The sequence below is a fragment of the Dendrobates tinctorius genome, unplaced genomic scaffold (assembly GCF_039654945.1).
Source record: "Dendrobates tinctorius isolate UK_male_01 unplaced genomic scaffold, ASM3965494v1 ptg000319l, whole genome shotgun sequence".
NCBI lineage: Eukaryota > Metazoa > Chordata > Amphibia > Anura > Dendrobatidae > Dendrobates > Dendrobates tinctorius.
This window is the reverse complement of record NW_027361986.1, coordinates 2335064-2349262: the sequence shown is the minus strand read 5'-3', so window position 1 is coordinate 2349262 and position 14199 is coordinate 2335064. Positions and strand designations below refer to the sequence as shown.

Here is a 14199-nt window from a genome sequence, read left to right as displayed (position 1 = left end):
CAACGTCTTAGCATTGGGCAAAGAAGACAACGCCACAAAATGCGCCATCTTTGAAAAACGGTCAACCACCACCAGGATGACCGTGTTCCCTGCCGAGGCTGGCAAGTCAGTGATAAAATCCATGGAGATTTCTGTCCATGGCCTATTGGGTACCCCCAGAGGCTGTAGCGTGCCAGCAGGACGGGTTCGGGGTGACTTAGCCCTAGCGCACGTGATGCAAGCTGCCACGTACGAGACCACATCCTGCCGGATTTTGGGCCACCAGAAACGACGCGATACCAGCTCTAAGGTGCCCTTCACCCCTGGGTGACCAGCCAGTACCGAATCGTGGTGTTCCTTCAACACCTTAGGCCGAAGATGCAGGGGTACAAATGATTTGTTGGCGGGAAGTCCTGGTGGTACCTCCTCTTGGGCCTCGGCAATCTCCGGACCGGAACCACTTGGTATGAAACACAAGCTATAATCGGCGACGCCCATAGGCCAGCATGACTATTTAAAGACCGTGGGCGTGACTAACCATCCAACCTGGTCTCCAGCAGGATTAACCCCCGAGAGCCTGAAGATCAGGCCGGCGCCACTGAGGCTATAGTGGCTGGAGGTGGAACTACCTCTGCCTGCCGGATGCTGTGGTGTGAACAGCGTCCGACATGACAGTGGCCTTAAGAGGATAAACATTTTGATGGGAGTGCTACTTTAAAAACAATCATACGTATACGTATCCCCTTATCTATAATGGGGTCTGTTTAGATTCCATTAGGGCGTCTGCCAAATTGTGGACGCTTTAATTGAAACCAAACAGCCCCCCATTATAGATAACTAATGTTAGTTTCCATGACCGTCTTGGGTCTGACATATAAAATACAGGACGTCAGGGATGAAAATCGCTATTTATCCATTGTATTGTTGAAATGATTCTCAAACAATGACTCATTCCATATCTAACTTTGAAAAAGCACTGTCTATTGAGCCTCCCTTTTTAATGAAAACTGGGGTTACTTTAGGGGTCCTTTTACCTTCATCTCTGACTCATTCCTTTACTTAAGTGCTGAGGGTTCATCAGAGTGTGTGTTGGGGGGGGGGGCAGCGTCAGCTTCATCTGCCTAGGGCACCAAAATACCTTATCTCGGCCCTAAGTCAGATGCTTGGCTTACCCACTCCACAATCCTGATACATATGGGTGAAAGAGATTATACAGTATAAGAAGCTTACATGTAAAAAATGTGGCACTTCAGTTCACTTAAAGGGATATTTTGTCGTTAAACATTTACTCACAGCCTGTAACACTGAGCACAATGCTACTGCAACTCTAGTGCTGCTGTAACTGTAGTACTGCTATGAGTATAGTGCTGCACTGACTATAATACTGCTGTGAGTATAGTGCTGCACTGACTATAATACTGCTGTGAGTATAGTGCTGCACTGACTATAATACTGCTGTGAGTATAGTGCTGCACTGACTATAATACTGCTGTGAGTATAGTGCTGCACTGACTATAATACTGCTGTGAGTATAGTGCTGCACTGACTATAATACTGCTGTGAGTATAGTGCTGCACTGACTATAATACTGCTGTGAGTATAGTGCTGCACTGACTATAATACTGCTATGAGTATAGTGCTGCACTGACTATAATACTGCTGTGAGTATAGTGCTGCACTGACTATAATACTGCTGTGAGTATAGTGCTGCACTGACTATAATACTGCTGTGAGTATAGTGCTGCACTGACTATAATACTGCTGTGAGTATAGTGCTGCACTGACTATAATACTGCTGTGAGTATAGTGCTGCACTGACTATAATACTGCTGTGAGTATAGTGCTGCACTGACTATAATACTGCTGTGAGTATAGTGCTGCACTGACTATAATACTGCTGTGAGTATAGTGCTGCACTGACTATAATACTGCTGTGAGTATAGTGCTGCACTGACTATAATACTGCTGTGAGTATAGTGCTGCACTGACTATAATACTGCTGTGAGTATAGTGCTGCACTGACTATAATACTGCTGTGAGTATAGTGCTGCAGTGGCTTTGGTGATGCTGCTGTAATTATTGCGCTGCAGTGACTATAGTGCTGCTGTAACTATTATGCTGCAGTGACTATAGTGCTGCTGTAACTATTATGCTGCAGTGACTATAGTGCTGCTGTAACTAATATGCTGCAGTGACTATAGTGCTGCACTGACTATAATGCTGCCATGACTTTAGTGGTGCTGTGACTATTATTCTGCTGTGACTATAGTGCTGCTGTAACTATAGTACTGCTATGAGTATAGTGCTGCACTGACTATAATATTGCACTGTGAGTATAGTGCTGCAGTGACTATAGTGATGCCGCTGTCATTATTGTGCTGCAGTAACTATAATGCTGCAATGACTATAGCGCTGTTGTGACTATAATTCGGCTGAGACTAGTGCTGCTTTAACTATAGTTCTGTGGTGACTATAATACAGCTGTGAGTATAGTGCTGCTGTAACTCTAATGCTCCTTTGACTATAATGCTGCTGTGAGTATAGTGCTGCAGTGACTACTGTATAACGCTGCTGTGACTATAGTGATGCTTTGACTACAATGCTTCTGTAACTATAGTGTCTTGGTGACTATAGTGCTACTGTGACTACATTGCTATTGCTAAGTACCGTACATCAAGAAAAATGTCCGCAGCACACTACTATTGTATATGTTGTGGAGGGTTGAACCAATAGGCTGACATTAATGCTGCTCAATATTAATATCAATATATTATAATTATTATATTATTGATAATTAAATTAATATTAATTGTATCACTTAATATTGAGCAGAATTAAGTATGCTGACATCCCCCTATATATTGTTTGAACCCTAATACAGCCCCTTCTATATAGTTATGAGCCTGCCCACAGTCCCTTATATACTGTAAGAGCCCCCCACACAGCCTCCTTACATGCAGCATGAGCCCCACACAGCCTCCCTATATACAGCATGAGCCCCACATAGCAGGCCCATATAGAGCATGAGCCACACGCAGCCTCCCTATATAGTATGAGCCCCACACAGATCTGTCTCGTGCATGCTCATAAACCTTCCCAGTATAAAATTCTGGAGGAAATAAGTTGATTTCTCAGATTTTTATCCCAGTGAATTCTATTACTTTCTGCCATTGAACACAGAAAGGATGGAGTGCTATACATTATATAAAAATATCAAAATGCTATTACAATATATTTTTTAAATATAAATTATAAGATAATTATTTCTGTAAATACAAGGACAAAAAACTTGTATAAAAATCAAGGACTTGAGCATGCAAAACAACCTGTGTGTAGTCACAATGGACAATAACTGGAAATAATCCCAAGATAATCCTAATCAAGAATTATCATATGTTCAATTAACAGAAAATGGTATAAGAGCATTTGCCAATCAGTGATAAGGAAAAATGGTGAACAATGAATATATGTGATGTATATTATTAGAAACAATTCCACTGCCATGGGATATAATCTCTACTACCATAATGTTGTAGCAGGTTTAATATACAAAAAGTATATACCATTAGCTTGGGTGCTTACCCATGTTGTGTAGGTTGATGTCCCACATGACCTGGCTCAATCCCGACACGCGTTTTGAGGTTGCTTTTTTAATAGCGACAATTCATATATGAAATCAGAAGTAGTTCTTGTAAATGCTCCAAGATCTACATTAAATCTCATTTGCCAAGTGTTTGCCTATTCAGTCAACTCATCCATATCGTTTTGCAATATTGTAATGTCAAGGTCAGATTTTAATATCCTATGTAGTTTGGTGTAAGCAAAGACTAACACTTTACTCTCAATTCCATCTAGGTCATTAATAAAGAGGTCAAAAAGAATCAATCCTAGGACAGACCCCTGCAGTACCCCACTGCTCCCAGTACAGATCCCTGCGGTCCCCACTGCTCCCGATACAGATCCCTGCAGTACCCCATTTCTCCCAATACAGACCCCTGCAGTACCCCACTTCTCCCAATACAGATCCCTGCGGTCCCCACTGCTGACTATATCCCATTTAGAGAACGTACCATTTACGACGACTCCTTGTTTCCTACAACAACTCTTTGTTTCCCATTATCAATGTTACTGCATCCAGATTCTGTGGTTAATGTGGCCACTGTCAGTGACTAGCGGTAATAAGGTTTCTATTACACTATGGAACTGAAGCTTACTTACCCAAGATCACATAATGTACTTCAATGGTTTTCGAGTAAGTTTCCAAGCTCCGACCTTGCCCATGACAGATAAATGGGTCATAGTGTTTGGTATCCAGAAGCGTATTCATTAACACCGTGTGCTTGTTCAGATTCCTCCTTTACTTGTTCCTTGTGGACAATTTTGGCGGCAGAACCTAACCTGTCATTCCATCTGCACTCAACTAGACATGTCATTCACAATATTCATATGATGCTTCATACTTTCAATTGATTACGGCCATGTGCGAAAAGAAGGAAAATGCCCCTGAAATATTAATATTCTTATTGCCTATTGTGTAAATTTGTGATAGGCAACTAATCTGAGGAAACCAGCAGGACACACTTTTTTGCCGTATGTTACAAATGTTAAGAGTTTAGGTATCACATAACTAATTTTATGATTTATCCCATCATTTAAGGGGTATGCTAGTAGATAATACTCAGAGACAGTATCAGCACTCGGCAAACCTGGTAAGGGCCCGCTCCACCCCGATTTCCATCCATAAAAGGAAATAAAATGTAAAAAATTGGCATATTCGTTATCCCTGTGCGTATTACTGTCCAAACTGATAAAATATCGCAATATTTATCCCATACAGTAAAAGAATATGCACACAACCAGTGTTTGCAGCAGGAGTCTGCTACAAATAATGGTGTTCTGGCAGGAAAAATGCTGTGTAAAACAAGCATATTTTTTCCTGTATTTTTTATGCCTTTTTTCCCCATTCGCTAGAATGGGTGAAAAATGCTGAATGATTTGACATGCTGTAGATGTGAAACAGCTTCAAATCTGCAAGGAAAAATTAAGCAACTTGTGAATGAGACTTTAGAAATCTCATTCACTTTGCTGCATTTTTTCGCAGAAAAAAATGTATCAAAAATGCAACATACAAAGGTACCCTAAGGCCTGTTTCACACATCCATTGTTTTCATCAGTTGCAATCCGCGAAAATGGCGGGACCCGGATCCGCAACTGGTCTGACAGCAACGTGTGGTACCGGACCGTTGCTTTGATGGATCCGGGGAAGGCAGAAATTTAAAGAAACCGTGCCCGGGATGAGGAGAGAGAGAGAATTTTTTTCACCCGCCAGAACTGGCATTTAGGGTTAAGTTTCTGGCAAAGCCAATTACGGGCATGAGCAGTGTACAAATGCGGATCCGGCAACCAAAAAAACGTTGCAGTGTCCGTCCTGCCATGTCAGTGGACGCTAAAATTTTGGCGGATCCGTACAAAAACGGATCCAATGGATGACCATCTGTCAAGATCCGCCATTAATGCAAGTCAATGGGAAAAAAAACGGATTCCGCCTACAAAAATGGCGGATCCATTTTTTTTTGCAAAACGGCGGATTTTGACTGATGGTGAAAGACGGATGTGTGAAAGAGGCCTAAGTGGTAAAACATGAAAAGTACATAAGTTTAGTATAATTATAACTATAGTGACAAATAGGTCAAAGTTAGCACATCAATTTTACCGTAAAGTGAAGTTCATTAAAACAATCAACGACAGCACATTATGTGGTCAAACGAATGAATGTTGTCCTTCAAAACTCCAACTCGCCCAACAAAAAAAAAGCCCTCATGTCAACGGGAAAATACCAAAGATATAGCTCTTGAAAAGTGAGGTGGAAAAATTTAAATCGAAGAGGGACCCAATGGGACTCCTTCACACAAGGACCTGCTGAAAACATACAACCCGCCTTATCATTTAGTAAGGGCTCATTCATACGAGTGTATAATCGGTCTGTGTGCTGACTGTATGCAAAACTTAAGGCAGACGGATAGAATGGTAGTTCACTTAATTTTTTGCGCAACTTTCATCCGATTCTCAGGAGAGACTAATGCATGTTGCGATTTTTTTTCACATGAACACTTAGTCCATATTAAAAACAGCCATATTGAAATACATTGGTCAGTATGCCATCCGATTTTTACTCGGAAAGTATATGTTTGCATAATACACTTATTAATGAGCCTTAAAGTGGTAAATTATTAAGACTGATGTTTCACATGACAGTCTTAATATAAAGAGGTCGTCCACAACTTTGGTGGCGACGGCCGGGACTGCTCAGTTACGGAGCAGCACATCTGAACTCCGTCAACGGAATCATAGCCATGGCCGAGTACTCCACATCTGCCCCTTATTGATTTGAATAGGAGGCAGATGTGTAGTATCCGGCCGCGGTCACTATACAGTAGATGGAGCTGCGTTGGGCAACTCCGTAGCTGGGCAGTTCCGGCAGCTACCAGCGCCCAGAACAGCTTATCGGCAAGGGTGGTGCGTGTTGCACCCCCACCAATCTGACATAGGCATACTAAGGATAGGTTATCAATGTTAAACTAGTGGACAATCTCTTTAAAGCAGAGTTACCCAACTCCAGTCCTCAAAGCCCACCAACAGATCATGTTTTCAGGATTTCCTTAGTATTGCTCAGGTGATAATTGCTTCACCTGTGCAATACGAAGGAAATCCTGAAAACATGATCTGTTGGTGGGCCTTGAGGACTGGAGTTGGGGAACCCTGCTTTAAAGTGTACTGATGTATGGCGCACCTAATTTATTACAAGGTGCGCACTCCTAATATATTCAACACAACTCTGGTACCCGAACCGTAGGTAAATGACCACCAAAGTCGCATTCACATATGATTCACTTGTTATGGATTGGAATTTCCCACTGAAAATCCACAACAGTACAGTATAATGCAAGTGGATAGGATTATAATAAAAAAATTAAAATATCACTCCGGAAATATGTGCACATATTTTAGGCCATGTGGCACAATTTCACATCCCCAGCATGCTCTTTATGTGGTGTATTTGGATTTTTGCAGAGGATTTGAACCCAGCCCAATGCTTGATGCATTACCCTGATTTAACATGTTATTTTAATTGTGATAGAAGCATATCATGGTGCCAGATCTGTGTGGGAGACAATCAGCTGGCACCTGGCAGACACCCAAGGTAGCTAAATAGCAGCACTGATGGCACTAACCCACATAGCAGACGTCATTCTAGGAAATAGCACAGAACCACAATGAACAAGTTTCACAAATTTATTGGTGTCAAAAAATGCTTTTTTTTTATAACTTCTTTACAAAAGAATAAAACTTTTCCTATTTCCAGTATAAAACAGAGTTCTCAGGGATTGTCAATGGGGCTGGTTTCATCCCTAAGAATAAGAATATCCCCATGTATGTCTAATGTCATTTACACAAAATATAATGGATTCTTCTAATTGGGGAGGAGCAGAAAGTTAGAAAATGGCACAGGTTGCAAGAAAAAGAGGAGACGAGAGATGAGGGAACATAAACTTATAATTTCTATAAGAAGAAAGAACAATGGAAGCAATAATACATATTGCATAGTGGTTGTAAAATGTATGTACCTGTTTTCTGTTTGGCGACTGAAAATGCATTTTTTAAAGGAATTTAGGCTTTTTAGTGAAAGTATTTTTTTGCTGTTGTGTGACTTGTTTGCTTAGTAAATGCCAACAACGTGATTGGAATTGGCTTAGTGTAATGGAGTGTAGTTTCCGATAGCTGTAATTTTGCCACATTTTCGCACCGATATTATAAATGTAATATCCGGACCTCCATCAGTTTTACAAAATTGCATATAAATTACCGTAAGATTCCATAAAGATCTACATTAGGTTCAGCAAACTGTTAGAGATCTGGAGATTAAAACAGTTCTATAAACGCTAATAATTGGTCCCATTATGGCCATCTGAAACTGACGTCTCTGGCATATGAAGAAATATTAAGACTACATTCACACAATGCGTTTTTGGTGTGTTTTTTACACTGTGTATTTTGGAAAAATGCAAGTAACCCATTTCACTTACTGGGTGAAAAAGCGGTGCAGAAAATCTGCAACACCAAAAACTCACCAAAAGCTCACTGTCGGAACGTGGGAACGTAGCCTTAGGCTTCCAATATTGAGAGTAACTTGTATTTCACATCACTAAAAAAATATTTATTGTACTATTCTCCCTTTATGGCACCTTCATTTAATAGTTTAACCTCTAGATCCTATCCAATGAACAGTTCAAGGAGCCGTAAGGAAACAGCACGAAGTGCAAAAAAATAAATTAAAATAAATAATATAAATTAAACATTAAAATAATTAAATAAAAATATAACAGACGACAAACATAACATGTATAAAACTTAAATTAAAACAACAAATGGGTTCCGCTTCTAATATTACACATCATTTAACATACATTACAAGAAAATAAATAATAAAAATAAGAATGTGCTTTACTTTCATATTATATTCAGTTGATCCACTGGTGTGGGTTTTTTTTTTTTGCTTTTTAATTTATATCTACATAATTGCTACTTAGCATAGTTAATATACATCATTTCAGTAAATTATTTGGCTCGACTCACACTACTATCATGACTTTCGCTCTTTCTGAAACCATGAGAGTTATGGCAGTGGATTTATCTGATTTCTTAGGAGTTGAAAAAGTTGTGAAATCAACTTTATTCCTCCAGCATCATACACCTGTGAGGATTTGACCCACGTCTAAGTCTTTGTAAAACAAGCTCAAATAATTTTTTTTGTAGGTCTGATTATTCAGCGTCAATGAAATAAATGTCACGTTAAAAGTAAATGGTGAATTTTTCACACAACAAAGTGCAGCTCATTAACTTTGTGCAATGACTAAGTGTTGTGTCTTGTGATTTCATCACCAACTAAATGCAATTTTACAATGTTGTCTGTTCCTCATTTAGTACTATTTTAAAATATTCTCCACGAACTAGGAATATAAAGGGACATGAGAATTTACATTTTGTGCACAAAACCTTAACTCTTGTGCAACTGTATGGCGTAGGAAAGGTTAAATATCAGATCTCCTACACAAGCCATATAAAGTCACACATTTTCCATTGGCAATAGGTCATACAAATATAGCAAATATGTTAAAATCAATATGCAACAGAAATCCAAATTCACAGATGCAACAGAAATATCTGGAAATTATACTAAAGAGTCGGAGGCTGTTTAAGGTGATGGTGGCTTCTTATTATGCCCAAAAGTAGAAGATAAAAGTTCTGGGTTCCTCATACTTACAGAAAGTCAAGTAACAAGTTGCATTACACTGAGATAATTTACTCAGTAAAAATGGTATGATGTGGATATGCTTCATAGGCCATGTCAATGGGTATTTCATATCTGGGAACTGCAGTTTGAAAGTGAGAGCCATGACCATGAGAACCACTAAGCCCAAGGGAAGGATAATGTGATCGGAATGCATAGGATTTGTCCAAATCTGGTGATCCATCTTGTTTTAATGAAAAATTGCCACTGATGCTCAGTGGAGGAGTAAGGGCACCGTCGTACGGGGGTGTGGTACAATTTAAGGTATGATTTACCATTGGGTCCACAACAGTTTTGTAAGTTGGAGGTTTCAAGTGCAAGTGATGTGTTTCAATATTACCATAAGGAGGACTAGGAAGACCAGGAGACTGGTAACTGTAAGCATGAGAAACAAGTGATGAGTCACAAATGCCTGACTTATCTTCATGTTTTTCCAGGAACATTGGCTGTGGTCCTAATTGTAGACAGCCAGCTACTAGATTGCTGGTAGGCTGTGAGAGTCCTTTACAGAGCATTTCCAGAAACCCTTTCCCTTCTGCTGTTTGACCTCGTTCCAGGACCTCAGATAGCGCCCAAATATAATTTCTTGCCAGTCTGAGTGTCTCAATTTTTGACAACTTTTGTGTTTTAGAATAGCAAGGCATGACCCGCCTTAGGTTATCCAAGGCATCATTTAGTCCATGCATTCTGGTGCGTTCCCTGGCATTAGCTTTTACCCTCCGTACACGGAACCTCTCAAGCCTTGCCTTGGTCATCTTCTTTTTCTTTGGACCTCTTTTCTTTGGCTTTTCTCCATCATCCTCTTCTTCTTCATCTTCTTCTCCATCAATGCTTCCATGTTCTTCATGACTGAGACCTGATAACATGTCATATGTAGATTGTCGTTGACTGCTTTCTTTCATCTCATCTTGAGAACTTAGAGCCTCTTCCATCCACCCATGAACACTGACCATCTCTGACATCTCAGCAGCCTAATATGACTCCTGCAATAAACAACAAACCAAAACAATTTTCTATATTAGTAAACTGTTTATCCACAAATGTTACACCGGTTATGGTTCATGTTGCTGCTCTGCATAATCTGTGCATTGTGAGGCAGTGACTGGTGTTACATGTGAGGGTCACTGTATGTTCCCCCCAGGATGTGCATGGAGGCGTATTGAGGCCATGAGAGGGCATTGAAGTCACAGGCGTAGCTGTGGTTGCAATGCGGACTAAAGTGAGTATAGGTCTTGGACATGCTAGTTGTCCGAGGCAGATATAGGGAAAACCTGCTCTGGGTTTTTTTTGTTTTCAAACAGACTACAGATAGTAGTGGTGCAGTCCATTTCATTCCTAGCCTGGGATTTCCATGTGGCTGAAGGCCACAGATTCTAGTTAAAAACCCTGCAGAATTAGGTTTGGGTGTGTCAGCTTCAGAATCAGTGTCAGTCTGGTGTTGGCAGGAGTACAGAGCAGGAGGCTCACAGGCAAGTGGAGACAAATAGCCAAGGCAGCTGGAAGGCCTGGCACCCACAGCATACACAGCGGTGCAGTCACCCACAGTAACTGGTCTCAGAGGTGGACTGTCTTGTGCCCTGCAGTGAACTGGAGGTAGACTGTCCTGTGCCTGGAGGTGGACTGGCATGTATAGTGACTGTAAACTGGAAGATATGGTTCCCAGCTGTAATCCAACGGATATTGTATACTGTGTAATGCTGTCAGTAGAACATTAACACGGTGGTGCAGTCGCCCACGGTAACTGGTCTCTAGAGGAGGACTGGCATGATTAGTGACTGTAAACTGGAATATATGGTTCCTGGCTGTAATCCGGAGGATAACATGTACTGTGTAATGCTGTGAGTAGAACATTAACACGGCGGTGCAGTCACCCACGGCAACAATCCATGGAAGTGGACTGGCATGTTTAGTGACTGTAATCCAGAGGATATGTTTCCTGGCTGCAAATCGTAGGATATCGTGTGCTGTATTTTTTGAGTTGAACATTAAAGAGATGTTTTGCTTTGAACTTTGCTGGGTAACAGCCTCATCACTGCATAGTGTGCTACCACAGCCCTACAACATGTTCTATTACTTTTACCCAGATTAAATTTGGACAAGTTGGTTGTAGAGATTAGTAGAAGCATTCCTTCAATAATGAACATATACAATACAGAGCTTATAAAGAGTGTACATTATGGACCACAAAATATCCACATCAACTTATACAGAAACTATGACGATTGACAACATTCATTAGCTTCCAATGAAAAAACTGAATTGCAATGATGTATGGCGCACCAGACTTGAGCTTGATATTAAGTAACAAGATAATAAGCTCTTATTGAACAATGATTGATTGACATTTTGATGTTGTTACTTGCCATAGAGTTATTCCTCTGAGGATTTTTATACATATTACACAATTAGCTGCCATCAAATGTTATATAAGTAGTGATCCATTCTGGTGCATAGTTATAATATTGGATGCTTTCTCTGGATCTCTTTATCACTGAATGGTCAATAGCCGCTGGGGAAGCCTCAGATTACTGTTTTTATTGCTGCTATTATAATTCATTTATAACATTGGAAATGGTGATAAGTTGTACAGTAACTGTGGCCAATCACTAGTTTATCTAATCTGTGCTGAAGTAACTCAATGCTTTTGTATTTTAGAAACTCCTAAACCTTTATCTTTGCTGTAGTGACACCAACTAATAAGAAATTACATAAACAGTATTCCTATAATGAATACTTACTAGCAAAACTGGTCATTTTTAAAAGGTAACAAATATATTGCACTGTGAGAAAATAAAATTCTACACTATTTCCTTTCCTTCTGACGTATAAGCAAACAAGGGGATTCATTTCTTAATAATCTGCCTGCTCCCAAAACTAAAGTGAGTCATTCTTACCTTGCCAGAAACATTTGCTATTTATACAGTTTCCAGACACCTAAGTGTAGATTTACTCAAAATGAATCTCTATCTTAATATGTGTGAACATATCTATCTTTATAATAGTAGGTTTTGCGGAATCACAAATAGTCTTTGGAACAAATATTTATCTATCGTATTGTAGTAGGTTTTGCAAAGTCCCAAATAGTCTTTATGGCAAATATTTAGTATCTTATTGTCACCCCCTTTCCAGCTCCTCTTCTGATGCCCCTTCACTTTGCTGCTCTAATTCTATAAAACTTTACATATCTTCCACGTTCTCGTCTCTGCCCATTATTTTGTGCCAGCGACTCATGGACTAGTATTAGAACAGCAAGATCCCTTCCAAATAACTAGGAACCCTTCAAGTCTACCAAATCGAACGCAATTGTCAATACCTATGCGGAGGAACTAATTGAATTCTAAAATTTCTCCTTTTAATTTGAAGCAAATAGAGTTGACAAGGTAGGCAGCAGGACCCTTTGTAGTGTTGGGGTCCTGGGTTCAAATCCCACCTAGGACAACATCTGCAAGGAGTTTGTATGTTCTCCCTGTGTTTGCGTGGGTTTCCTCCTGGTTCTCCGGCTTCCTCCCAGTAAGACATGCTAATAGGGAGTTTAAATCGTGAGCCCCAATGGGGACAGTGATGGCGATGCGGAATATGATGGCGCTATATAAGCAGAGCATAATAAGTGAGTAAGTTCATAGCTAGCGGCTTGAAATTCTGGGCAGTTCAGATGGAGTCTTACTAAAATTATCTAGAGATCTTCACAAATTATTTTTTTTTAGGCACAGTTAAACTGCAACAGCATCTAAACAATCTCTGATTCCTTTATAATGTACAGTATGTAAAGTGTTTTCTTATATACACAGAGGATACTTAGCTGGAAATCCAGTCTAATTATAATAAAAATAATAATATAAAAAGCAAATATAAAGAAAGGAGAGAGATGTTTCTTTTTTCCTTACCCTTATGTAGTGAGGTTGCAGATGTGCGGCTCCTCCAAAAGTCCCTATAAGATGCTGTCTGTCTCCTGAGTTCAGGCTCAGGAATAGCTGGACAGCTCCCTGCTGACCGGCTGCAGCTCCAGTGTGTGGGACCTCTGCAGATTCTCAGCTCCTTTCACTTTACTAAGGTTGATCTCTAAGCTCAGCCCCCTTTCAGGAGACAGAGCTCCAGTTTTTGGTGGTCTTGTCAGCTCAATTTTTTTTTTTTTTTTTGCTACATCTCTTAACGCTTTCCTCCCCAATACCATTAATACCATCTGCGCAGAGAAACATTTGAAAGGCAATTCTGTCCCTGGAAATGTCAATATTGTCCGATTCTTACACCGTGCACAATTGTCAGGGACTGATTATGTAATCATCGTAACTTTATCTTATTATATCAGCTCCCAGGTAAGAGATGCTCTATGACGATACGAGAAAAAATGCAAAATGTCCTCAATAAGAAAATGAATAAACTGTGCAGAATTGGTTCATTATCATCAGGTAAAGATTGTGAGTGAATATTACTCGCTGCGACATTAAACACACTAATTGTGGAACTGGCTTGCTTAGAAACACTAAAATAACTTATTTTGTTTTTCTTAATCCTGTCTTTTAAGGATATTTTGCTTGATTAATTGAGCTCGGACATAGTCATTGGGGGGGTGCACTGATTTATTCCTTTGTACCAAGCAAAATACTTGTCTTGATTGACAGGTCTCTACCTATTTGTGTAGTGCTCTGCCATAAGGTAGCCTGTCGCTACTTCATACTGCCCAATGTTAGGTACAGCACTACAGGTTCACTATAATGTCATTATTATGATCACAAGAAGTCACTATTTATACAAGTCCCTAATGCAATAATTAAAGCGGAGCCAAATGTCCTTGGAAACGATTGTGTCTACATGTTCCTTAGTCAGTGCTTTTACTCTTTTGGTCTTTTTTTTATAACTAAAATATAAAAGTA

At 39.9% G+C, this 14199-nt stretch overlaps 1 protein-coding gene across 1 annotated transcript; it reads right to left on the bottom strand.

Moving 5' to 3' along the window:
• Window positions 1-7258: 7258 nt before the first annotated feature.
• Window positions 7259-13428, bottom strand: NEUROD4 (neuronal differentiation 4). Its single transcript, XM_073561427.1, has 2 exons — window positions 13213-13428; window positions 7259-10311 (listed from the first exon to the last, which is right to left on the bottom strand). The coding sequence occupies exon 2, from the start codon at window positions 10288-10290 to the stop codon at window positions 9340-9342; it is 951 nt and encodes a 316-aa protein (XP_073417528.1). The 5' UTR covers window positions 10291-10311; window positions 13213-13428; the 3' UTR covers window positions 7259-9339.
• Window positions 13429-14199: the final 771 nt, after the last annotated feature.

Coding starts and splice junctions, on each gene's coding strand:
- NEUROD4 (XM_073561427.1), bottom strand. CDS start 10,290: ATGTCAGAGATGGTCAGTGTTCATGGGTGGATGGAAGAGGCTCTAAGT.